The sequence below is a fragment of the Mus caroli genome, chromosome 9 (assembly GCF_900094665.2).
Source record: "Mus caroli chromosome 9, CAROLI_EIJ_v1.1, whole genome shotgun sequence".
In the NCBI taxonomy this organism is placed as follows: Eukaryota; Metazoa; Chordata; class Mammalia; order Rodentia; family Muridae; genus Mus; species Mus caroli.
In genome coordinates, this window is record NC_034578.1 from 54,435,729 (window position 1) to 54,460,284 (window position 24,556).

Sequence of the window (24,556 nt, forward strand, 5' to 3'; positions counted from 1 at the left end):
GCTGGAAACTGCTGACCCATTGTCCTTGTTTCAGGCCAATTCCTGATGGCAGTGCTGCCTGAAGCCTGGGGTTTTAGGCCTAATCTCCTGAATTGCTGATTTGAAGCCTGTCATGGAGTCAGCCTGTCTCATCTTTGGAACTTGCCTCACTCTGTAGACCTGACTGCTCTGAGCTCACAGAGATCCACCTCCTCTGCCTCCAAAGTGCTCGGATTAAAGGCATGTGCCGCCACCACCACCACCGAGCCTTGCCTGTTTTTCTTAGTCTGGGCTCTCAGAAGTTGCATCTCTGTCCTTTGTAGCAGTTACTAGTCCTTTGGAAGTCAGACACACTGTTTTCTGTCTGTGTTCAATGTGTGTGTCAAGTGCCATTTTTCACAACAGAATTTTATGTGCTCCTCAGAGCTTCACATTGAAGGGAAATATTACAGACCCATGATTTATGAGGAGCAAACTGTGGCTTGAAGCTTGAAGGACCACCCAGGTAACACTGCTGGGGTAATGGTGCCAGAATTTCACTCTGCAGAGGTGCTATGGGTGCTAAGACACCAGTCTGCTTTCATGCTGGTGAGGGCTTACGATGGCGTTAGGAAGGACCCAGGGAAGCAGGACACCCCCCCACCCCGAGTCAGGGCTAGGACTCCGCAGCATGTATGTAAAGGAAGAAGTAACAGTGGGTCTCAGCCTTTCTAACGCTGGGACCCTTTAATACAGTTCCTCATGTTGTGGTGATTCTCAACCATAGAACTATTTTTGCTGCTACTTCATAACTATAATTTTGTTATGAATCATAATGTAAATATCTGGTAAACGAATCTTGTGGAGGGTTGTTCGACTCAAGGAGGCGTGACATACAGGCTGAGAATCGCTGCTCTAGAAGCAGGATAGTGGGGCACAGACCAGCTTGGCATCTGTGTAGAAGTTCTACACAAGTATATTGGGAAGGAAAGTCCTGAAATTCCCTTTTGTCTTGACGATACCTGTAAATCTTCCTCTGTGGTGGTGATGATTGGCACTGGTCCACCCTACATCTATGGTTCACCTCGTCTCTACCTTGTGGGCCCCTCTAGGGCTGATCTAAACCTCCTTGGCATTGGCTCTCAGCTTTGACTAGGCACAGCAGTTTTGACTAGCAGGAAGACTTTTCTCCAAGGCAGGTTCAGCCCTGTTGCCTAAAAAATCACAGTTGAGGATTTCTTTGTTAGGAATCACATTTGATGCATTCATTCACACAACTCCCTAGGAAGTAAGGAGGAGTTACCCACAGCATTGCTCTCATCAGATTGGTGGCACTTCAGGAGCAAACTTGGATTGGCAAACAATCAAGGACAATAGGAGTTGAGAAAAGGAGAAAATTAGCATGACTTATAAGTGAGAGGTGAGAGCCTTAATCTGGAGCTCAGAGTTTGTGCTCAGTGAATACCCTGCTTGCCCATGGCTTTGCTTGCTGTCCAGGCCCATATCCAGCACTTTGGGTTGGTCTACCCAGCATCTACTCCATCTGCAGGCTTTTGGGGCATATGGAGGAGCCGGTCCTACAGAGTCAGACATTGCTGAGTGGAGCAGGTCCTGGGTCTGCCAACTGGCCCTCAGCTTGTAGCTGCTGCTTGCCCTGCCTGATAGACGGATGGGTGGGGACATGGGATGCCACCTGAGGGCTATGGGTGTAAAGGTGGAGCCTAGTGAGCCTCTGGAAAACCTAGAGGGCAGGGAGGTAGGTGTAAAGCAGCCTGAAACTCACCCAGAGCCTACTCGGAGATGCCCTGCCTAGCTGCAAGAGCATTCTGACTCTGGGCAGTAGCAGGATATACTAGACGAGCGCTGGCAGTAGTTCAGTATTTATGCTTTGTCAGAGACCAGAGGCCTTGAACCAGACTGACAACTTATTGCAGTGAATATTTGCTTGTAAAGCTGTTTGGGCAAGAAATTAATACTGTGTGACACCCTGCAGTTTCCAGTGACACTACAACTAACAGATATGGAGAGGAGGGAAAAATGGAGGAGCAGAAGAGAGGTGCATGGGTGGTGGAGAGGGCCAAATTAGAGACCCAGCAGTGGTGACAGGTGTGGGAGAAGGCTTCGTGTTACCACCAGGAGCCATGCAGATGTTTGTGGCCTGTGCTGCCACCTGTGGATGTCCATGAGCTGGGCTGCTGCTGGGGACCATATTGGTATCCTCGGCCCATGTTGATGTCCTTGGCCTGTGCTGCAGCAGAAGGCCATATTGATGTCTGTGGTCTGTACTGCCACCAGAGACCATGCTGAGGTCCGTGGTTCATGCTGTTGCCAGAAACATTGTCAAAGTCCATGGTCCATGCTCCTGCTGACTGTACAGGGCAAGGGAGCTAGCTATTTATGCAGTGGCATTGATGACTGCAGGTTCACAGTTGAGAAGGAGGGACATAGAAGGCTTTAGTGACAACCTCCACCCCACGCCCAAAATGTAACCACCTAGACAAGAAACCATCAAAGAGAGCTCTTAAAAATTGTGATTAAAGGATACTAAAGTGTAGCTTTCTACCATTGAGTGCTTCTGGCGAGGTTACAGGTGGGGAAGGGCTTGTTTTTCTTTAAGGGGATGACTACTTGGAGTTTGACTGTGCTCCAGTGAGTATATGGGCAATACAAATTGGACTAGTGGACTTGTAGGATTTTTTTTCCTTCTTTTTTTGGAGGTGAGTTACAGGGGCGGTAGACAGACCTTGGAGGACTAGGATGTAAGTGTGATTTTGAGGTGTATGATGTGAAATTCCCAAATAATTGATAAAAATATTACGGGGAAAAAAAAAAACTGTGAAGGGCTGTTTGGCCAGAGGACATAGTTTGAACATGGGCAGATAGAGTCTTGCATCTGTAGGAAAGAGCGAGGAGCTTGACGACCCTCCTGGGAGCCAGCTAACCTTGTGGGGCCTGGGATCCAGAGATGGAGCACCATGGAGTTCCACCATGTGGAGTTTTGAACTTCACTGTTGTTCACATGAAGATGTTTTGGGGTCAGAACATAGTTCGGGTGAAGTAGTGGGAAGAACAGGCACCGAGTGCCACATTCCAGGCCTGGTGGACTTGTAGAGGGCTTGGGTTTTGTTTCCCCCCTGGGGCCCAGCACTTGGTCGGCAATGGAGAGGAAGGTGCCCACAGAACAACAAGTACTTGTTTCTGTGATAGGGATTCAAGGGATTGGCCCAGTCTGTCCAATAACTGCTTGTCTACTTTTGTGTTCTAGGTTGAATCCTAAGAATGTCCACCAGAGGCCCACAGTAGCTCTCTTGTGCGGGCCCCATGTGAAGGGGGCTCAGGGCATCAGTTGTGGGAGGCACCTCGCCAACCATGATGTGCAAGTCATCCTCTTCCTGCCCAACTTTGTCAAGATGCTGGAGTCCATTACCAATGAGCTGTCTCTCTTCAGCAAGACCCAAGGGCAGCAAGTGTCGAGTCTAAGAGGTGAGCATCAGCCCTGGGTGTGAATCAAGGGTAGAATACTAACTTTAGGTGTAAGGACCTAGCTTCACAAAGAAAGTGGCCCTCCCTCAGGAAGGGTCAAAGCTTCCTACTTCCTTGGTAGCATGACAGTCTGGTAGTGCCACCTGGTGGTGCCAAGTAGAATGGCATTACATGGGGAGAGTTTTCTTCATTAGCATAATATGGTGATAACCCACACCTAAAATCTCAGTTCTTAGGAGATGGGGACAGGAGGTTCATGAGTTTGAGGCCAGCTGGGATTACATAGAATCTCTGTGGGGAAAATGTGTGTGTGTGTGTGTGTGTGTTTGTGTATATGCATGTACACACAATGTTCTGCTTCCAAGGGCATCTTTAAATTACCTGGAAGAAAAGCCCCAGGCCCTACCCTTTTCCTGCCACTCAGAGAGAGCTAGATACCCACTGTCTTCATTTCATAAATATTTATGGGACTGGCACTGTTCCCAGTTCTTGGAATAAATGTGCAAACAATTTTTTTTCCTTTCAATCCGTTTTTCCAGCCGGGTGTGGTGGTGCATGGCTTTAATCATAGTTCTTGGAGGCAGAAACAGGTGATCTCTGTGAGCTCAAGGCATTCTGGTCTGTATATCAAGTTCCAGGGCTATACAGTAAGGCCCTGTCTCAATAAATGTGATTCACACTGTGGTTAGAAGAGATGGACATACAAGTAACATCAGATCAGATAGTATTAAATGTTAGGGAGTAAAATAGAGCAGGAAGGACAGAGCTGGGAGTGGGGTCATTGGGACTGGAGGTCACAAGGTTTGAGCTTTGGCTCTAGGTGGAATGGCGAGTCATTGGTGAGCAGAGAGGAACAGAGTGATTACCTACTAGGATAATTCTTTGTACACAGAATCTCAGTGTGTATCCATGGTTGGCCTGGAACTCATTCTGTAGACCAGGATGGCCTCAAACCCATAGACTCAAACCCATTTCTTACCAAGCACAGCTGCTAGACAAGCACTCTGGGTTTTGAGTGGGAGATCAGGTTACAGTAAGGTTCTGAGACTCTCTTATGAGAATTAGAGGTAGCAGATGCTGAGACAGTAGCTGTACTAGAGGGGGTGATGTGAAGTTCAAGAGTCAGCTTACTAGAGAGAAGCAAGAGAAGAAATAGGAATGGCTTCACTGAGCAACTCAGGAGGCTAGGCAGAGAGATTCTCAGCGTGGAGGCCATCCTGGGCAACCCAGTAAAAATTTAAAAAATGAAAAGATGAAGGGCTGGAGAGATGGCTCAGTGGTTAAAAGCAATTGCTCTACTTGCTGAGGTACTGGGTTCAATTCCCAGCACCTTCATGGCAACTCAGAACTATATGTAGCTCCAGTTGAGGGTATCTGACATTGTCTTCTGGCCTTTAACATGCAGAACACATTCATATATACAAATAAAATGCAAATAGATCTGAGAGAGAAAGGATGAGAAAATGCTCTGTTTTGGCCCTAGAAGGACTTGGCAGAGAAAGAACCTCTCAGGTTAGATGTCTCTTGAGTGTTTAGGTGTTAGAGCCAGTGCTGCTCAAACAGGAAATGTTGTGACTCTGGAGTAAAAGGAAGGATCCAGCCTAGAGTTTCAGGTGTTGTGGAGGTAGAGAGATTGTTAGGAGAGAGAGGCTGAGGACCTTGGTTCTTTTGTTTCTAAAGCCAAGGAGTGGTTAGGGAGGGAGAGAAGGTACAACTAAAAGCCATGTGGAGGAAAGAGCTCCAAGTTCAATCCCTGGAAGACCAGCTAGATTTAGCAGTGTGGAGGCCTGGGATACTTAGGAAGCACAGTTGTGGTGTAGTGTGGTGTGGTGTGGAGATAATGACCCTGCAGTTTGGTCTCATTGTTGCTCTTATCAGGTTAATTTCTTAGATTAATCCTAGATTTGCATATATGTTGAGACTTCCTGTTCTGTCCTAGAGGACTATAGTCTGGTCCGTGCAGTGAAGTCTTTTTTTTTTTTTTTTTTTTTAAAGACAAAAAATACTGCTATTACATCTTACTTGTTTGTGTGGGTGTGCATGTGCATGGGGGTCTAAAGGAGAACTTAAGTCACTACTTGTGACTGTAGTGGGGGCTAAGTGAGAATGGGGTTAGAGCATAGATAGATGGTCCAAGAGGGAAAGACCCTGCCAGAGGCCACATGGCAAGTCAGGAGGACTGGACCAGAATCACAGGCTTCTTTGTGCACACAAAGGGTTCCACTTGAGCGATTTATTCATGGCCCACTAGAACTTTATACGCATGTGTTTTAAGTAGGGAAGCTACGAGTCTGATTTGTGCAATATCGTTAACTGTAGGCTGAGCACTAGAATACATGCTGGGAAAAGACACCATGACCAAGGCAAACAGTTAACTGGGTTAACTGTTGTTAAGCTCACAGCTTCACAACAGGAAGCACGGCAGCATCCAGGCAGATCTGGTGCTGAAGAAGGAACTCAGAGTTCTATATCTTGATCCAAAGGCAGCAGAAGGAGACTGTCTTCTGCTGGCAGCCAGGAAGAGCTTCTCTTCACCCTGGGTGAAGCCCACCCCTACCATGACTCACTTCCTCAACAAGGCCACACCTAATAGCGACACCTCCCATGGGCCAAGCATATTCAAACCACCATGCCTTGTTCCAGTCAGTCCTTTTTCTAGCTTTCTAGAAACACTTCCTATGGTAGCTGCTTCAGGAAACTGGCCTGGAGATAATGACCCTGCAGTTTGGTCTCATTGTTGCTCTTATCAGGTTAATTTCTTAGATTAATCCTAGATTTGCAAAAATGTTGAGACTTCCTGTTCTGTTCTAGAGGACTGTAGTTTGGTCCGTGCAGTGAAGTCTTTTTTTTTTTTTTTAAAGACAAAAAAATATTGCTATTACATCTTACTTAAGTTTGTGTGGGTGTGCATGTGCATGGGGATCTAAAGGAGAACTTAAGAAGTCAGCTCTCTCCTACCGTGTGTATCTTGGGGATCAAACTCAGGTCATCTGGCTTGCCTTTATGGGGTATTGAACCATCTCACTGGCTGTTAGGGAAGCCCTTTAGGTTCTGGGAGAACAGAGATTGTTTCCTCCTATTCCTAAAGTGTGGGCTGAGTGGAGGAAAGGACCCATCTGCATGAGGAATTCCCAGAGAAGGGCAGGCTGGCTGGAGTGGGATGTACAGGCCAGCTTCTAAGTAGAAATGCCTGTGGCCAGCTGCTGTTTCTGCTGGACCCTGAGAGCATCCTGAGAGGGCTAACATCATCAGGGTTAGTCAGATACAAAACCTTGTCTGCAAGGCAGAGGAGGTGAGAGCCTTATAGCCTTGAGAAGGCTGGCCTTTGGAGCGGCATTAGAGTGCTACTGTCTAGAAAACCAGGTATTCCTGGTCTGGCCTGCTCTCTGCTCCAGGAATTTTCAGATGCACTCTTTCTATCTGCAGATCTCCCTGCTAGCCCTGTGGACCTGGTTATCAACTGCCTGGATTGTCCTGAGAATGCCTTCCTGCGGGATCAGCCCTGGTACAAGGCAGCTGTGGCCTGGGCCAACCAGAACCGGGCACCAGTGCTCAGCATAGACCCTCCTGTGCATGAAGTTGAACAGGGCATTGATGCCAAATGGTCCCTGGCACTGGGCCTGCCTCTGCCACTCGGGGAGCACGCAGGCCGAGTCTATTTGTGTGACATTGGCATTCCCCAGCAAGTCTTCCAGGAGGTTGGCATCAACTACCATTCACCCTTTGGCTGCAAATTTGTCATTCCCCTACACTCTGCCTAGAGGGGCTCTGGGCAGCTGGACCCTGTATTCCCTGCACTCCTGCCGCCAAACCCACTATGGGACGCCTTAAGGATGTGAGGCTTTGTGGACCTTGTAGACTATCTCTTGGGTTTATTTCTTCTGTGAGAGAACAAATAATACTTCAGACTTGCCTGCCACCTTCCCTTAACCAGGGAAGGCTTTCCCACTGGCATGTATGTCAGGGGGACCAGTGGCTCCAGGCATCTTTCTATCCTACCTTGCCTCCATTCAACTGGAGCTTTGTTTACAGACATAGGCAGCTCTAAGACTGTGTCAGGTTTACAGCTACCGGGTGTGGGCTGGCACATTGCAGGGATGGGCCGGAACCTGTTAGGGCCTCCAGCCACTCTTATTTCAGAAGGCTTTATGTCTCCTATGCTTCCTCTGGCCCTGCAACCAGGCAGCCCACTGGTCCTGTAATCATGTAGATCAGGCTGCATGGCAGCTGTCCAGAAGACAAACCCGTGTGTGTCTCTGCTTCCCCCCAAGGCTACCAGAGCTTATTTGGAAACTTTGGACCCTCCTGAGATGTTCCAATTTTATGTTGGGACTTTTCCTGAGGAGTGTGTCAGGATGACTGTGGTGAGACTTTGGACTGGCTGCTCTGCTGTCATCAGCAGTTTTGTGCCTGTCAAGCCGCAATGCCCATCTCCTAGTTAGGAACCAGACCTTCAGGATACAGCTTTTCAGTATTGGGGGAGACCCTGGGGGAGCTTGGTGCTTCAGTCATCATTTCCTACCTCCTTGTCCCTGTCTGCCCCTCTCCCTGTCTCTGGAAATGGCCCTTTTCAGCTCTGCCAGAACAGGTTACATGGCCCCCATCCTGCCATGGCTTCACTGCAGTTCTTATGTTTAGGCTTTAATCCTTGATAGTTGCCCTCCTCAGGTGTGCAATTGGAACTAGTGGCCTGTCTCAAACATGCCGAAAATGAGCCCAGTTCTAGATGACAGTAGTGGGATTCAGCCATGGGAACATCGCACTGCTCAGGTCCTACCTAGAGCATTATCCTCAGGATCTTCCTAGGCTTGGGTCCTTCAGGTTAGGAGGGTAGGACCATGCCTGGAGCCTCAGCAGAGACCTTTTAAAGGTCTTGTACTTCGAAGCTTTTCCCCACAGGCTTTCTGCTGTGCCCAGCACTGGTTGAGGGGTATAGGTGGACAGGCAGGTGGGCTTGCTAAAATGTTTGGGTACAGAGTAAACCCTGGTACCATGAATTTTTCAGGCTGCTCTCTTGTAAGAACAGGGCCAGGAACAGATGGTGATAGCCTTTCCTTCTATTCTCTTCAGTTATCTCCAGCTCCAGGAAAGAGGCCAGAGGACTAGGAGCCTCAGCTGCATGACAGAACTTTAGCTTTTAAGCTGGGCCTCGTTTCCTAATGGCAGGGTTACAATTGGGACAGCAGGCAGCCACTCCTGGCTACTAGACACGCATAAAATGGTAGAACTCTGGTCCTGAAGATGGTTAGCATTAGGCAGTTCTCCCTGCTCTTGGCCTGGACCTGCCTAGAGTTGAAAAAGTGTTACTCCTACCTGCAGCTCTTTTTGGAAGTTTCCGCTCAATGGCTGGTTTCAGTCAGGTGGTCATCTTTGTCACTAATGCATGCAGCTCTTGGGAAACCCAAAGCCAGCACAATAAAGTGACAGAAACCTGTGCTATCTAAACTGCTTTGTAGAGTGAAGTGCTGCTTCTCTAATCCCTAGGAGCCTACCCTGATCACTGGGTATGTACATAGAGACATGGTGGCTGAGGCATAACTAGATTCTTATAGTGAGCTGTAGTGAGCTATATCCCTTTAAATGAAAATGCAACAGCCTTTCCTTTCTAGGTCTGTCAAGTCTCCTGGGGCCAAAACTCTACTTAACCTTAGAGCAGTTGTTCTCAACCTTGCAAATGCTGTGACCTTAAAACTCTTTTCATTGCTACTTCATAGCAGTTTACTAATATACATCATAATGTAAATGTTTTCCTATGGTCTTAGGTGACCCCTGTGAAAGGTGGTTCAGTTCCCAAAGGGATTGTCACCCATAGGTTGAGAACCACTGCCCTAAAAGGGATGTTCCCCCGTCTAGCTTATTCATTGGCTTGCCTTTCTGTGTCTGGCCCAAACCACACTTGGCTTTCCACAAGCTGAGCTGCTAAGAAAGACTTTATTAATAAGTCAGTCAGCGTAGGGAGAGGGCAAGGAGCCTGGAGATGGACACACTGGTACCAGGGGGTTACAAACAGTAAGAAACACTTTATTATAACTTTACAACATATAAATAGCTTGGGTCCAATCTGTGCTTTCTGGCAGCTGGGCACCACATTCCCCCCTTCCCTTGCAGGCTCCTGCCTTCCTTCACATTGCACTGTTCATCGGTGGCTCTGGCTCTGAGGCCAGTGGGAGAGGCTGGAGAAAAGGGGCCAGCAGCCCAGTCCAGCTCTCCAACTCTTCGTGTGCTGGCCTGCACCTGTCATCTGCTGGGGTTACGGCTGCTGTGGAAGGAACGCTCCTCAGGGGTCAGGCCAGCAAAGAAGGGGTGCAGCAAGGCTTCTGCCAATGTGATGCGCTGAGCAGGGTCAAACTCTAACATCCTCCTCATCAGGTCAAACAGCTGCACGTGCTCCAGGGAGTCCTGCAGCATGTAACTCTGCGCAAGGACACAAGGTGCCTCAGTTGGACGGCAGGGTTGTGGGGAGCCACGGCAGTCCCCTTGCCTCTGGGATGCCTTGCTGGGATGGGTTGAGGAGGCAATGATGCCTCCTTGGAGGACTACTTCTGCCTTCTAGGACAGAACAGCCACTCCTTTCCTTTCATGCTCAGAACTTAGGCTACTGGGTGGGATCTTGCTGGGTTGGTACCTCTACCCCACATGCAAAGTTTTGATGGGTGGGTAGAAATCACCTCTGCAAAATGTACTTGTCCAGGTACCAAATTACAGTTGACAGGCCTTCTTTGGCCACATCTAGGTCTTCCCTCCCCCTGCCTCAGTCCTGCCTAGTTCTTCCCAAAATTCAGAGAAGAGAGAGGGACAGGAAATAGCAGTCTAACAGTTGGCTCTTCTGGGTTTTTCCCCCATTATATTCTCAGCCACCCTGTGGACAGGGGCAGGGCTAAGGGCCCCTTCAAGGCAGCACGCAGAAAGCCTCACAGAGAACTGAGACGATCAGGCAGCTATTGGCTGCCCATCCTGTCTCTGCTGCTTGTTTGCCCAATGCCTGGGGTCTCCTTGGCATGGGTTGAGCTGGGGGAGCCAGAGACTGACCTTCAGAGGTTTGCAGTTCTCCTTCACATACCGCCCATCAGAGCTGTTCTCATCCCAAACCAGGCCCCCTTTGTAGAAATATTTCTGCTTCCTGGAAGGTCAAGGGGGAGGAGAAAGGGGAGTCAAGGAGTAGAAGCCCTTAGGGTCTGGAGTTAGGTGGGAAGTGGGAAAGGGTGGCCCCTGTCAGCCTTCAAGTAGCAGAACAGGGCCAGAAAAGAGGTGTGGGTCTGATCTAGCAAGTGGGGGCAACGGCTTTTTACCAGATTGGTTTGAGAGACAGTACAGTAAAGGCTATGTAGCAGCTTGGAGAACCATCAAGTATTTGGCAAGGGCAGTATCTCTGGTACCCTGCTGACCCAGAGCCTTGGAGACTTCTTACCTGGTACGGTGGATCATGTGTGATGGGATGGGTCCTAGAATCTTCTCCATCATAACCAAGTGTTCTCTATTTTCATGAGTCTGCAGAAGACCAGGGACAGAGCAAATAGGAATTAGGCCCAACCTCTGCACACTTTGGGAGAATAAAAAGCATGAGGAAAGGTCAAGAGCCCTCCCTTCTCCAGGAGAGGAAAAACCAACTTGGTGGCAGCCCACAGGCCTGGAACCAGGGCCAGGCTTGGGCTCTTCGGCCCCACAGGTAGACCTGGCTGGCTATTGGCATCCCAGGTTGGTTCTTCATGCAAAAGGATGCCTATGATATGCCTTTGCCCAGACAGAATCTTTCTGCACCCAGTCTTGTCCTTGATAAAATCCTCCCTACCTGCTTTAGACTGATTCTTTCCCCTGAGCAACTATAACCCTTAAGAACCTAGACTCGGGCTGGTGAGATGGCTCAGTGGGTAAGAGCACCCGACTGCTCTTCCAAAGGTCCAGAGTTCGAATCCCAGCAACCACATGGTGGCTCACAACCATCTGTAACGAGATCTGGCGCCCTCTTCTGGAGTGTCTGAGGATAGCTACAGTGTACTTACATATAATAAATAAAAAAAAAAAAAAGAACCTAGACTCACATCATAAGGATGGAACACATCAATTCCTCAACCACATAGAGCTTCCTGCTCATGTCCCCTGCAATCCACCAATGCAGTACTATACCTGGAAGAGTGTAAAGCCACGGTAGTACTCGAAGAGAATGCAGCCAATACTCCAGACATCACAGGGCTGTGCCCAGCCCAGCTCTGTAAGCCAAGATGTTAAAATATGAGAACCAACACCCCAAATTCCTAGGAAGCTACAAGTCTGGCTGGCAGAACTCTTGCCCAAGCCCACTAACAAGGCTGTTTCAGACAAGGACTGTCTACCTCATCTCAAATATTGTGTAGACCTGGATGGCAGATTGATGGATACTGTTTACCACCACTTGCCTCATTTTGAAACAGGGTCTTGGGTAGCCCAGGGCCAGCCTCATCTGATCTGTTCTGCCTCTACCTATTAAAGGCTTAGATTACAGGTGTGTGCCACCACATCCAGCTATTCTTTTTTAAAAAGATTTATTTATTGTATATACAGTGTTCTGCCTCCATGTATGCCTGCAGGCCAGAAGAGAGGGCATCGGACCCCATTACGGATGGTCATGAGCCACATGTGGTTGCTGGGAACTGAACTCAGGACCTCTGAAAAAGCAGACAGTGCTCTTAACCACTGAGCCATCTCTCCAGCCCCCCAGCTATTCATTTTGATAACTGCCAGATGTAAACAATATTGAAGGCTATGAAGCCACTCACCAAGGATCACCTCAGGTGGGCGGTAGTGACGGGTGGCCACAATGGTGGTGTGATGTTCATGGTCAAACGTGGCACTGCCAAAGTCTGCCACTCGGATGCTGGTGTTCTTCACTGACTTCTCCTCGCAGCTCTGAAGGCAAGGCATGCCACCTAGGTCAGTCTGCTCAGGCATTGTCTAGTCTACCTTAGAGCAGGGCCACACTCTTGCCCACCCAGTCAGTGCTGTCTACCTTGTGCTCATTGTAGAGGGTTTCAAACTCAGAATTCACAAACAAGATGTTCTCTGGCTTCAAGTCTGTGTGGGTCAGCTGGTTCTCGTGTAGAACTAGGAGAGGGAGAAGCACATATTGAGACCCTAGGCTGCCCACCAGTTCTAGGCCCTAGCCTTTCCCAGCTTTCAAGAGCTCTGTGAAACCTCATAAGCATTCTGAGGGCAGGGATAGGAGTGGTTTCCATCAATAAAACCTCTACACTCTACAGAGGCGAAGCCTCACCACCTTCCTGAAGCCGCAACATGGGTAAATCCTCCTCCTCAGCACTAGCTATCTAACAGGCCCACTGCACCAAAGGTGTGACTTGTGGGTCACATGCCTTATGAAGGGACACCTGCCTCCACTCCACATCACTGGCATGTCTTAACACTCATTACTTTTCAACCTCCCGGTTTTCACTTGGCCTGTAAGATCCTCACAACTCCATGATCCCCCTGAGCCAGAGCACTCCCCACCATGTTCCTTCTCCAGTGGAGTGAGTCACACCCCAGATCTTCATAGAGCTGTGTCCTTTACTGGTTGGTTCTTTCCCCGTCACCTATTCAGGCCCTGCCTTTCAACATAAGTTCTACTGTGGTACCATCAAAGCTGCTCTTCAAGGTTGGTGGACAGATGAGTGATGGAGGTATCTGACTAGCAGGACCTGAGAATTTGTTGGGTCCACATTCTACCTTTTCCTCTTTTCCATAAAAGTGAAGGCAGGGTTAGAAGCTAGGCTACTTCTAGAGTACTTTCCTGTTTTCTTCCTAACCTGTGGAAGCACCTGGCCTATGAAGTCCCTCCAGGGGACTCAAGTTTTTCCATTCTTGCACTACAATTCCTATCTGAAGGCAGAACAACCTTTCAGCCAGAGGCTCTAGGCCTATAAGACCTTGCAGAATGATCAACAGTGTGCTAGAGGTCAGCAAGACCACCAGGTGACCAACAATGAACACTTACATCTAAGGGCATGACAGAGCTGGTAGGCCATGTGCCGGACATGTGGTAGGGGATAAGGCTGGAAGTTGTTCTCCTTCAGAAACTCAAAGGTGTTCTTGCCCAGGAGCTCAAAGGCGATGCACATATGACCATGGAAGTTGAACCAGTCAGACATCAGGACACAAAGGCTAGAGAAAAAGGACAGGTGAAATTCAAGCTCTGCCTCACCTGACCCCCAATTGTTCTACCAAGGTAAAAAGCAAGCCTCGGAGCCAGAGCACATACCAATACACTACCACACCCATGTGCTTAGCAAGAACTGTACGTGTTGTGTGGAGGGGCTACATTCTGATCCCAGCTCACCCATGGCATCCAGGGTAAGCAGCCCTGACACAGTTACTGAGGGGCAGATACAACTGCACCAGTACAGCGCAGGCCTCCATGTACTGCTGAGCTTCTAGAGGACCTGGGCAGGCGCAGCCCCTCTGCTGACTGTAGCGTAGTTCAGTGCTTACAGAGAAGTTCACTGGGGTCTTCTTTAAGTGTCCCTAACCTGTTAAGTCCCTTAATTCATAAATGCAAGGCTTGGGCTACTTCAGAACACAAGCCAGGCAGGGTAGAGCCTGAAGTCCAAGGGCTCTTTATAGAAAGAACAACTGTCAAACCCCCAGAGTACTGTGAGACTAGTACCAAATTCGAGGACACTGAGATGTCCCAGGGAGTCCAGGCAGTTGGAACTGGAGAATGCCACCCACTGAGTGATACCTGTCCACTCTTTGCAGATACTCACAATTTATTTTCCTTGTCTTTCTCCTTGATTTTCTTGAGAACATTAATTTCTAGACGAGCAGCCTCCCGGTACTTGCCCACATTACGGATGATCTTCAGGGCAACCTGTGACTTCCCTCTATAGAGGAGGAGAGAAACAAAGGTTCCCATAAGCCAAGTGTCCAGCTCTCTCTCTCTCCCCTTCCCTGAAACCCAGCAACTCCTAACAAACTACACTACATAAACCACAAGTCCTAAGACTGTGTTCATACTTGAGGTCTAGCCTGTTAAAAGCAACACCAGACCTGCTCACCATTCAAGCTTCCCTGGCATCTATCTGTGTGGGCTGTCTCGGCTTTCAAGTTGTCATGTCCATTCAGGATCTCAGAAACTTCCAGCTCCCCAGGGAGAGAGAATCCAGGCAGAGGAGCTGAGGTAATCCTGACTACCCCAAATCCCTGGAAGCTTACCTGGCAACCTACTCTGTAAGCCAAGCTTTCTTGGCTTGGGTAGTAGTGAGACCGAACAAGCAGTTAGGGTACCAGTAGTGGAATTTTCACTGGAAGCTTGGTCACTCCTTATACTGCACCTGAATCTAGGTCCTTTCCCCCAACTATCTGCCTCTAATTTACCACCAGCTACAGAGGGCCAAGAACTTTCTGTCCGTGTCCCCCAAGATCTCGCTCCTGCATTTGTTGCTCTACCCTTCATACTCCACTCTTACTCCAGGAGGCCATTTGCAGGATGTGAGCAGACAAGGAAACATGTCAGCCTATGTTGCCAAAGAGAGCTAGTACTGAGATACCAGTGGAGACCTGAAATGAGGTGGTCCTGGCCCACCACAGTGTATCCTGATACCTCACAGGTTGGCCTGGATGCTAGGAACAAGTTCATCAGCCTCTGGGCAGACACCCTCTTCACAATGCCCTGCTTTGCTAACCCTCTTTTTTTTTTTTTTTTCTGGTTTCTTGGGCAGTACAGGCCTAAAGGAAAGAGGCCACACTGCCAACTTCTCTAACAAGGTCCCTCCCCACAACAGTCTTACCTTTAAAAAAAAAAAGATTTATTCATTTATTGCATGTACATAAGTACACTGTAGATGTCTTTGGACACACCAGAGAGTGTACCAGATCCACCAGATCCCACTACAGATGGTTGTGAGTCACCATGTGGTTACTGGGATTTGAACTCAGGACCTTCTAGAAGAGCAGTCAGTGCTCATAACCACTGAGCCATCTATCTATCTATCTCTCCAGACCCCAGTCTTTTTTTTTTTTTTTTTTTGGTTTTTCAAGACAGGGTTTCTCTGTGTAGCCCTGGCTGTCCTGGAACTCACTCTGTAGACCAGGTAGGCCTCGAACTCCACCTGCCTCTGCCTCCCAAGTGCTGGGATTAAAGGTGTGTGCCACTATTGCCCAGGTTCCAGGCCCCAGTCTTATCTTTAAACATATGTATAACTTATTTCAAAAGAAGCCCCTGCCAGGCTGCTGGCAGAGCTGAAGTCCACCTCCACTATCCTGCACTGACTCCCTTTGCATTCATTTACCTTAAAGGATCCAGGACCTGTCTGTCCTTTAGTGACTTCAGGGACTCATTTCCTACCCCCAACTACTCAAAGAGGGACAGCCCATAGTATAGCTGTCTTCCTAGGTTAGAGTTCCTGGATCTGTCCTGTCTACATCTGGTCACAGGACAGTGGGTATGTGTCCCTTTATACTCATTCTAGGTACATGATGAAGAACCTAGAAATGGTTGAAAAGAAAATGGGTGCAGGAGGAAGTTTCTCATTAGCACTTCATCTCATAGCTGAGGGAATGGCTGATTTTGGGTGCAATGGTCTTTTCTGAGCAGCTCACTTAATGTGGGAGACCAAGAACAGCAAGCCCATCTCTGTCATCGATGGCTGAGGTGTAACTTGGGCAACTCCCGAGAATCTTCATATTTCATCTCTGAAGCAGTGCCCTGCATAGCTCAAATGAGGATACCAGTTCTCTGTAACTAATGCACTAAAGCAATGAGATTATTAAGGCAGGAACTGGCTCTCCAGAGGGCTGCCTCTCTGACACACATTACAGGGAAGGAAGCAAAGACTCTAGGCTGACAGATGAGAAGGGGTAAGTGTTACACTGCTAGGGTTGGAGAGAATGATCTGGCCCCAGCATTATGGCATATACAGCTACTGCCTTCCCAGCCAGCCAGCATGGACTACTCATGACCCTAGCCACACTGGGGTAGGTAGTAGCTGTTTGGTGAGAAAGGCCAAAGTCTCATTTCCTTCAGCTGGGATCTCTCGGGAAGACATGGGAGGGACAAAAGCACTATCAGGCCAAGCCAGCAGCATCCTCAACCTTCTGGCCAAGGGGAGAGGCCACTACTTTAGCCTTCTGAAACAAGGTCCCTGCCCACAGCCGTCTTATCTTTAACATAGATGTAACTCATTTCAAAGGATTCCCCTGGCCCTGCTGGCAGAGCTGAAGTCCACCTCCACTGGCCCTGCACTGACTCCCTTTGCATTCTTTAAAGGTTCCCAGGACCTTATATGTACCTTTTCCTCTGCCCAAGAAACCAGAAAGATGGATGAAGCCTGGCCAAAAATATCCAAAAGCTCATGGGATGAAGCACTGGGCCACATATCCAATGCCACAGCTGAGAAGTGGGTAACCAGGGAGGAGGCACACACTAGCCAAAAGTTCTTGTAGTGATGTCACACACTTGTCAAACCCCAAGGATACCTCCCTTGTTTCATGAGATCAGCAAACCCAACACATCCAGCAATGGCACGGCCCTCCAAAAAGAGCTGTACTAGCTCTTTCACGGATGTTTGTACCAGCACGCTCACCTGGCATGGTCCAAGCACTCCACCACCTTGCCAAAGGTGCCTTCACCCAGGTTCCCCACGATCTCATCTGTGAGAAAGAAGAAGCTGGGCATGAGAGTCCGGAGGGTAGGAGGGTGGCAGCTCCTGCAAGTTCACAGCATTCAAATCCTCAAAAACAACAAAGGTTCTTGCTCACGGCTACACTCTTTATAACAGAAGTTGCTAGAGTCTGTGTCATTCAGGCAATTACTGGTGGCCCCACTAAGGCGCCACGCGCACTAGAGGCCCCTCCACGCAGGAGAGGTCTCATCTAACAAGGGGGGTAGAAAGTAGAGAGGTAAAGTTTTACGAAAGGTGGCTGTACATCGCTCTTGGAGCCAATCGCCGATCCGGCACACCAGGTGGCCCTCCTTGTCATCTTCCACACTCCGGCTGCTGCGCTTACTGCTCTGTTGGCTTCTCTGCATGCACCGCCCCCCGAAACGCCATCCGACCAATCGCATGGTAGGCGGTTCCGATTGACAGATTGAGGTGTCAGTCAAAGGCAGAGGTGGAGACGGTGAGGAGCCGGTGGGTTGGTTGGTTGGATTTTCCAGATCCCAGCATTTCATAAGGCACACAGCATATATAACGATAGGGATATTGCAAGGGACACGTCAAGACACAAACTGACTTCAAAACAGAAAAGCAAAAACAGCTACAGGTATGTAAGAAAACTCGGACATTATCTCTAAGAAGAGTGCCACAAATGCTCAGAAAGATGTCCAGCCTATGACACAGAGGGGCCAGGCCCCGAGGACAGCCACAGCCCTGACTCCCTCCTCTTCTAGTCTCCCCCTCCCTGACCCTCCCGTGACTCTGGCCAGAGCTGAAGACGACGCAAATAAGGCTGCTGGCCCAGCCTGGGTCCAGCCTCTGGGCAGGTTGTAGGGCTCTCCTGGCTTCAGCAGCAACACTGTGCTCAGCCTTTCTTTGCCTGCCTCTGCTGGCCCACACAGCCTCACAACATACTCAACAGCTGCCACGTAGAACCAAGCTACTACCTGCCCCCACATGACATCCTTGGCCAGACTTAACCAACTACCAGAAACAGACTTCTGCCAGCAGCCCTCCTGCCACCAGACTTCAGCAGGAAATGAGCCTGGCTGAGATCCTTTGGGCTGGCCGACCTTCAGGCCCCAAGCCAGCTCCTGACCTGGCCTTAGGACTTGTGCCACTCCTAAGCCAGACTCAGCCCACAACGACAGAGGGCACCAAAAATAAGCAGAGCACCAGACTTGCACTGCCACCCAGTGGCAGCATATGGCACTGTGTGAGGCCACAAGCCATGATTGATTCACCGGCAAGTCAACCTTCAACTCACACCACTCAGGTCAAGCGCTGGGTAGAGAAGATACTTTCACCAAACCCACCACTACTAAGAGGCCGCTTGGCCAGCAGGAGGACAACACGGGGAGAACAAACAGGAAGAAGAGAAGACAGCACATAGCCTTGGAAACACGAGTGACCTTCCTTTTCCATGTGATTGAATACAGTGTGGGCTCTTGGTCTGTTCCACACACCACCCTAGAATGCTGGCCAAGCTCTGGTCTTTAAGTGGCCTGCAACAAGGTGAGGCCTGGGATCACGCAGACAGCCGCCTCTCCTTACCGTAAGTAGCACACCTACAAAGGAACAAGGTAGAAGAGAGCCTGGCTGGAGGTCAGATGAGAAGCTTCCAATCTGAGCTGACTGACAAGGGCAAAGTGATGTGCTCTTACAGACCAGCAACTTGGAAAAGTAAACACAGAAATTCAAGACCCATATCAAAAAAAGAAAAGCCTAGGAAGCCAGGCGGTGGTGCCCAGCACTCAGGAAGTAAAGGGAAAAGGATCATGAGTTTTAGGCTAGGTTGGAATACATAAGACTTTCAAAAACAAAGAGGAGGTGTAGGGGATGGGGTAGGGGATGGGGTGTGATACAGTTCGGTGGTAGAGTACCTGCCTAGTATGTATGGGCCCTGGGTTGGACTCCCAGCATTTAAAAAAGAAAAATAAAATTAACTGGTAAAGTGTCCCCTTTTTTATTGGGTAATAACAGACTCTGGTCCTCTGGGAGAGGAGGATTGTGGAGATGAGGCTACAGAGGTGGTCAAATCCACACTCATCAAAGCACTTAGCTACGGGGCGGGCCCGATGGGGACAGACCTGATGTGAAGACCAGGCCATATAGCCCCAAACCACAAACCAACAATAGTACCTTAGTACCAGCCCTGAGAAGTGTGTCCCAATCATGTGTACCATGTAGCCTGTATCTGGAACAGTGGGAAGATATAGACAGGCTGGAAATCAGCCAACGCCGGAGCCAGAGCCCTTATAGTTGCCACTGGCAAGGGGCCAGAAAATGGAAGGCATACCATCCTTGCTCAATCCTATACCAGACAGCACACACGCTCACACACACCTCATGTGTGTACCCACAATGGTGTATGTACACAGGGTTGCCAGTACTCACCCAGACCAGCTAGCCTGAGAGAAGCGAGAAAGCGGTGAGGCCTTTAGGCCCCTATTAGCACACTCTGGCCACCACTCACCGAGGAAGCGCTGCTACAAGACCTGGTACGGCGTTTATGACAGTGGTGGGCATGCTTGCGGGTACGGTACGGCACCCTCTCTCGTGACCGTCTCCGATGTCGAGAACGTGAAGACCCATAGCAGTCCTCTCCAAAGGATGGGCTCCGCTCCTCACACCGATACGTATCGCTGTCACGGTGTTCCCGGTACCTCCGCTGGTAGGGTATACGATCATGGCTGCCAAGAGTGGGTAGCGAGATGAGTCAAGAAGGCCTACTAGCCAGGTTCCTGCTACAGGGTTCCTACTAGCCAGCAGGCAAGAGGCCTTTGGCAGGGCCCCTGCAAAGACTCTCAAGGAAAGCCTGTTAGAGCTGAAGTATTCAGGCTGAGGGGGAGTGAACAGGGCAAGAAAAGGTACAAAGATACCAAGCTTATGCTCCAGAGCCTTAGGTAATGACAGTGTCCCTCTAGCGCCACAGAGGGAGGAAGAAGGGGAGCACAGAAAGGCCTCCAAGAATCGCAGAGTTGACCAGGCTGATACAACTGTAACTTTGGTCTGGGGACTTAGATAGGACGTGGGACCAGTCTTTCAAGGCTAGGGTCATGTTCCTACTTCTACTGAGGAAGACTCAGGGGTAGGGTACTGGCCTAGAAAATACAGAGGGAGAGAGACCACTCTGACAAAGAAAGGATGACAAGGAAGGTAACTTCTGTTGAGGCCAGGAAAGGAAGCAAGCACAGGCAAGGATCCCAGAGAGGTCAGGGCAAGAATCTACGGGCGGCTGGGCAGAAGCAGCCATCTAAAGGAGCCTGAGAGCAGCAGAGCTCTGGGCCACTCTGCTCACCTAGCTGAGGAAAGCTTCTTCCCACCCAGATCCCACTCACCTTCTGGACCGTGATCTCCGTGGGGGAGGCTCCCTTCGGGATGGGTATCGTAGTCGACCTTCATGCTCCCGACTGTAAGACCGCCTCCTCTTCCAGCGGTAGCTCAGGTATGGGTCTGGCTCTGGGGAACGGTATCGCTTACAGTGATGCATCTAGGCCACAAGAAAGAGAAAGCCCTGCTCAACACACAGCTCACTGCTTCCAGCCACAGGGCTGCCTGGTGCAGCCAGGTGCTCCTGAAGAAGAGGCCCATTGTTCTGTTTAGGGGTAGCCCCTCCCAGGGGTTTATGAAGTAAAGAAGAACTCTGATGTCACAGTGACAGAACAGCAGACAATGGGTGGATGACTCCCTCCTCTGCCAAGTGAATAAACAAACAGGTGCCTCTCCAGCCTGGCCCAGGGGCCTGAACACTCAAACTATGCAAGCCAGGGCCCAAATACAGAAGTAGATGTAGTGGAATGCTGAGCACTGCTACAGGGATGCCAAGGACAGGAGGAATGGAAAGGTTTTTTTGCTCAATTTCTTCATGCCTATGGGATCCTATAACCTAAATGTTCTAGAAGCCTGAAGCTAATGAACTGGTGGCACAGAGCCAAAGTACTAAACTGAAACTTGCCTGGCTAAAGCAATGAACTGGACTCAACTCAAAGAAATTCAAAACTCTTCAGTCAGTGAGGAACCACAGTAGAAATGAGAACTCTGACCCTTGAGCAAAGACACAATGTCTCACCAATAGTCCCTACTCCTATCAGGTTCCAGCCAAGTGGGCCTGGGCCCAGGCCTGCCCAGCTCTTGCTGACCCATCCAGAGTCTCGGCCCAGGAAGGAGCCACAATCCTCAGGTATCTAAGCTGCTTGCCTGAGGCACATTTTAGTGGCCCTCAGACCAACTAGAGTCCCATACCAGGTGCTTCCTCTTTAACTAACAGCATCATAGCCATCCCTTCTAACTCCCCCTACTCCAGCTCCCTTTCTTGTGCCCTATCTCTGAAGGAGCCAAGACGACGTGGCTGTAGGTCTACACTGGGAAGTAGGACAAGTATTCCTTAACCACGGAGTACTTAGATCCAATACAGGAGACTCCCAAGTGGGATCAGCAGCCAGTTCAGAGAGATGGCTACGTGAGTCTGGCACCGTTTTCACCCATATCCAGCCCCTTCACATTTTCTCCACCAGATGGCCAGGCATGAGAGCACAGCTTGTTTGCTTTCCAAGCCTTCAATTGCTCACACCCAACCTCTAGTAGTGCATAGTCCTAGGCTTGCCCAGCCAAGCACCTTTTAAACAAATCCATCAAGGCTGCTCCATCTCACCAGCACAGTCCAAAGATGAAATAGGTACTTGTGTATGAGTAGGATGGGGAGACAATTTATGGAAACCTCTGGGAGCCCTAAGAAAGGCACTGTTGTTTTCACACTTATCTGAATGTCCCCCACCCCATGACCTTATGGCAGGTGCTCAGGCTGTGGCCTGAAAGCAGAAGCCCATGTCTCACCAACTGACCCAAAAGACAACCTACTGGCCAGGCATACATTTCCCAAAAGGCAAAGTGGTCCTGCCTATCCTCACCAGGCAGACAGAGCACCCTAAGCATCCTATGTGGAGGATGTTGTAATGCGGTCTAATCTACAGCAGACCAAAATTTTCCTTCTGGGACCTAAGTGGATTTCTATGACCACATATGTCTACTTGAGTGGAAAGTCACAGCCTCAGAGTCGAATGCCAACCTGCTCCACAGCAATACCACTTCACTGTTGCCTTTAGGCAAGTTATTAAACCACTTTAAGCTTCAACCTCCTCTTGAAACAAGGGAACAATAATCTCTTACAGGCTCCATAAGAATTAAATGTCTGCCCTATAAAGTCAAAAGCCTCGCACAGGTTTGGGCCACAAGAAGTACTAAAGACAGCCTTTCATTAGCACTGAGAAGGTTCCGGCTAACACTCAGGGCTATGATGAATGCCTTAATTTATAATTCCTTCCAAGGGACCGGGTAGAAAGTTTTGGCAGGAAACCTTGAACTCGATCCCAGTGCTGCCACTTACTGGCCCTGTGGCCTTATACAAGTCACTCTAGACCTAAATTGTCATGCCTGAAAAATGAAGATAACGCCTCTCAGACTGGCAAAGATGGCCCAATATTTTGGCCATGAAGTACCACACATAGGCAGTAATGGAGATAATCTCCCTTGCAACGCATCCCAGGCAGGTGAAAAATGGGAGCTACCAGGTGGCCCACGTCCTCCTCCCAGCCAGGTCGTTTGAGCCTATTTCTCACAAATTCTCCGATTCCATGAGTCCTCGGCAAAGAAGCTTTTTAAAACTTAAGGGCCACAATTATGCTTTGGGAGGCTCTGCTCTGAACAATGAAAAAGACAATGTGACCAATGAGACCAAGTTACTGGATGCCAGGTTTTCTATGAGCACAGGCCTCTCTGGCTTCTCATTTGCTGTTCCTGGCTAGAGAACCGGGCTAACAAGAAGAGCAGCCAGCCAGGTCAGCGGCTACCCTCCCGGATTCCTGCCACCCAAGCGACCCATGGTTATTTTTGGCTGGCAGTGCCCCACCACTGCAACCTCAAACCTGCCACCTCGCAATCTGCGGCTGCCACCGGGCAAAAACGCTCCTCCTTTTCAAGGGCACGGAGGAGGGAAGCTGGAAGGCCGCCAACTCCGCCTTGATGGGGGCTAGACTCGGGCAATTCCCACCCAAGCATCAGGGCACCCGCACCCGGAACTAAAGCATAGAGGCTCCCGACCGGACCGAGGAGCAGCCTGGACATTTGTACTCCTGGCTTGGTCTGGCCCATTCTCCGGGATGGAGCGGTTCCATCATAACAAAACACCGAGGGGGCCGGCGGCCCGCACTCGAGTCCCTTCCTTCTGCCCGAATCCCAGGGATCTCAGAGCCCCGTTCCCCGTAACCGCCAAGGGAAGACCCGGCGACCAAAGGGATGGCCAGCCTGGGCCAGAATCAAACTCCAGGCGGCGCGCGAAGGAGATCTGCGGGCTAAGCCTCGAGCTCGGGGCAGGGAAAGCCTTTCCAGGATAGCCTAGGTCGGACGCGACCCCAGCCAGCGGGCCGGCGCGGGGCCCAAAGTGAAGCCTCCCAGCCGGCTCCGAGGCCGCTGGAGCTCCGCCTCCAACACCGCGGGAACCAGAAAAGGGGTCTGCAGTGACCGCCCTCCGGGAGAGAAGCGGCGGGTCAGGGGTGAGAGGTCGGGACCGCGGCCTGACGTGGGCCGAAGAGGGAAATAGGTCCAAGCCGAGACCTGACCGGGTGGCACGGTACCCGTACCGGCGTGGCCGTCCACACCGACTCACCCCAGCTGCCCGGCCACGGGCTCGGGCCCACACTCACCGTCTCCCAGGCTCCGGCTGCGGCTAGGCCCCACTCCCCACTCCGAGCGCCTCTTCCGCTTCCGGCTCTGGCCTCCGCCCGTGGCAGCACCGCCCCCTCGCGTGACGCAGCCGGCGGCGGCCCGGGCTCGACCCGGCCCAGAGGCCGGACCGCTCTAGCCCCGAACTCGCAGACTCTGGGGGACTGGCCTGCCCCGCCAGGGTCCGGGCGACATCGGTGGAGGTCTCTTCCCGGAGGTCCCGGGAGCAGCCTCGGGCCGCGGCCTGCCCCTCTCCATGCGGTGCTGCACGTAGGCCCCCGAGGCCGCATCGCTGCGCGACCACGGTCTGAGGACGGCTCTGGGCCTAAAGGAGGAACCCACCGGACTGCCAGGCTGGGGCCGCTTCCCCGCCGCGGCCTGGCTGTGCTTGCCAGCCCCTTCCTGCGCGCGGAGAGGACCGGCATTGTTCTCCGGGGCCCGCGAGGGCGCTAGAGACGAAGGCGGTCAGTGCGCCCGGGCAGAGGAAGGCGGGCGCGACTCCGCTTGCGCGCAAGAAGCAAACGACACATGCTGCTCTCGGCTTGTGCGGGTTTTTTGAAAGTCCTGGCGCCACGCCCCAGCTCGCTCGAGCGAGCAGTCTCCGGGAAGATCCCCGCGAGCCTCGGCGGTGGGGTCTGACGGAGAAATCGTCCCCTTCCCTTGAACACCTCGGAGCGTCTTGCTGTCAGTCTTGCTAGGAAACCCGCGCCACACAAAAGCCCCGCGCCGCGCCGCGCTCCCGCTCTGCCACTCGAGTCACTCGGCCCGTC

General features: G+C 50.7%; 2 protein-coding genes across 7 annotated transcripts in view; one reads left to right on the forward strand and one right to left on the reverse strand.

The window, feature by feature from the left end:
- The window catches only part of Edc3 (enhancer of mRNA decapping 3), a 42,179-nt gene extending 33,293 nt beyond the window's left edge, over positions 1 to 8,886 (forward strand). The window contains exons 6-7 of the mRNA XM_021171667.1: positions 3,224 to 3,441; positions 6,868 to 8,886. Coding sequence (XP_021027326.1) covers positions 3,224 to 3,441; positions 6,868 to 7,202 — 553 coding nt within the window. The 3' untranslated portion in view covers positions 7,203 to 8,886. The remainder of the gene's footprint in view (positions 1 to 3,223; positions 3,442 to 6,867) is intronic.
- Positions 8,887 to 9,353: 467 nt separating this feature from the next.
- Clk3 (CDC like kinase 3) lies at positions 9,354 to 24,548 on the reverse strand. Of its 6 annotated transcripts, none has more exons than XM_021171661.2 (13): positions 23,768 to 24,548; positions 20,408 to 20,559; positions 19,543 to 19,759; positions 17,335 to 17,431; positions 16,992 to 17,058; positions 14,175 to 14,291; positions 13,406 to 13,572; positions 12,425 to 12,519; positions 12,195 to 12,324; positions 11,566 to 11,648; positions 10,850 to 10,929; positions 10,471 to 10,561; positions 9,354 to 9,855 (listed from the first exon to the last, which is right to left on the reverse strand). In XM_021171661.2, exons 1-13 carry the CDS (start codon positions 24,209 to 24,211, stop codon positions 9,679 to 9,681), a joined length of 1,917 nt encoding a protein of 638 aa, XP_021027320.1. In that variant the 5' UTR covers positions 24,212 to 24,548; the 3' UTR covers positions 9,354 to 9,678. The 6 variants fall into 6 exon arrangements, with proteins under 6 accessions (XP_021027320.1, XP_021027321.1, XP_029337886.1 ...); XM_021171662.1 differs by lacking the exon at positions 23,768 to 24,548 and adding an exon at positions 23,731 to 23,757; XM_029482026.1 differs by lacking the exon at positions 23,768 to 24,548 and adding an exon at positions 23,166 to 23,709.
- Between the last annotated feature and the right edge of the window lie 8 nt (positions 24,549 to 24,556).

Excerpts from the sequence above, each read along its gene's own strand:
- Clk3 (XM_021171661.2), bottom strand. The coding sequence starts at position 24,211 with ATGCCGGTCCTCTCCGCGCGCAGGAAGGGGCTGGCAAGCACAGCCAGG. Across the intron at positions 14,292-16,991 it reads GAGTGCTTGGACCATGCCAG|AGGGAAGTCACAGGTTGCCC; the intron begins GTGAGCGTGCTG and ends CCTCCTCTATAG. Across the intron at positions 13,573-14,174 it reads AAAGACAAGGAAAATAAATT|CCTTTGTGTCCTGATGTCTG; the intron begins GTGAGTATCTGC and ends CTTTTTCTCTAG.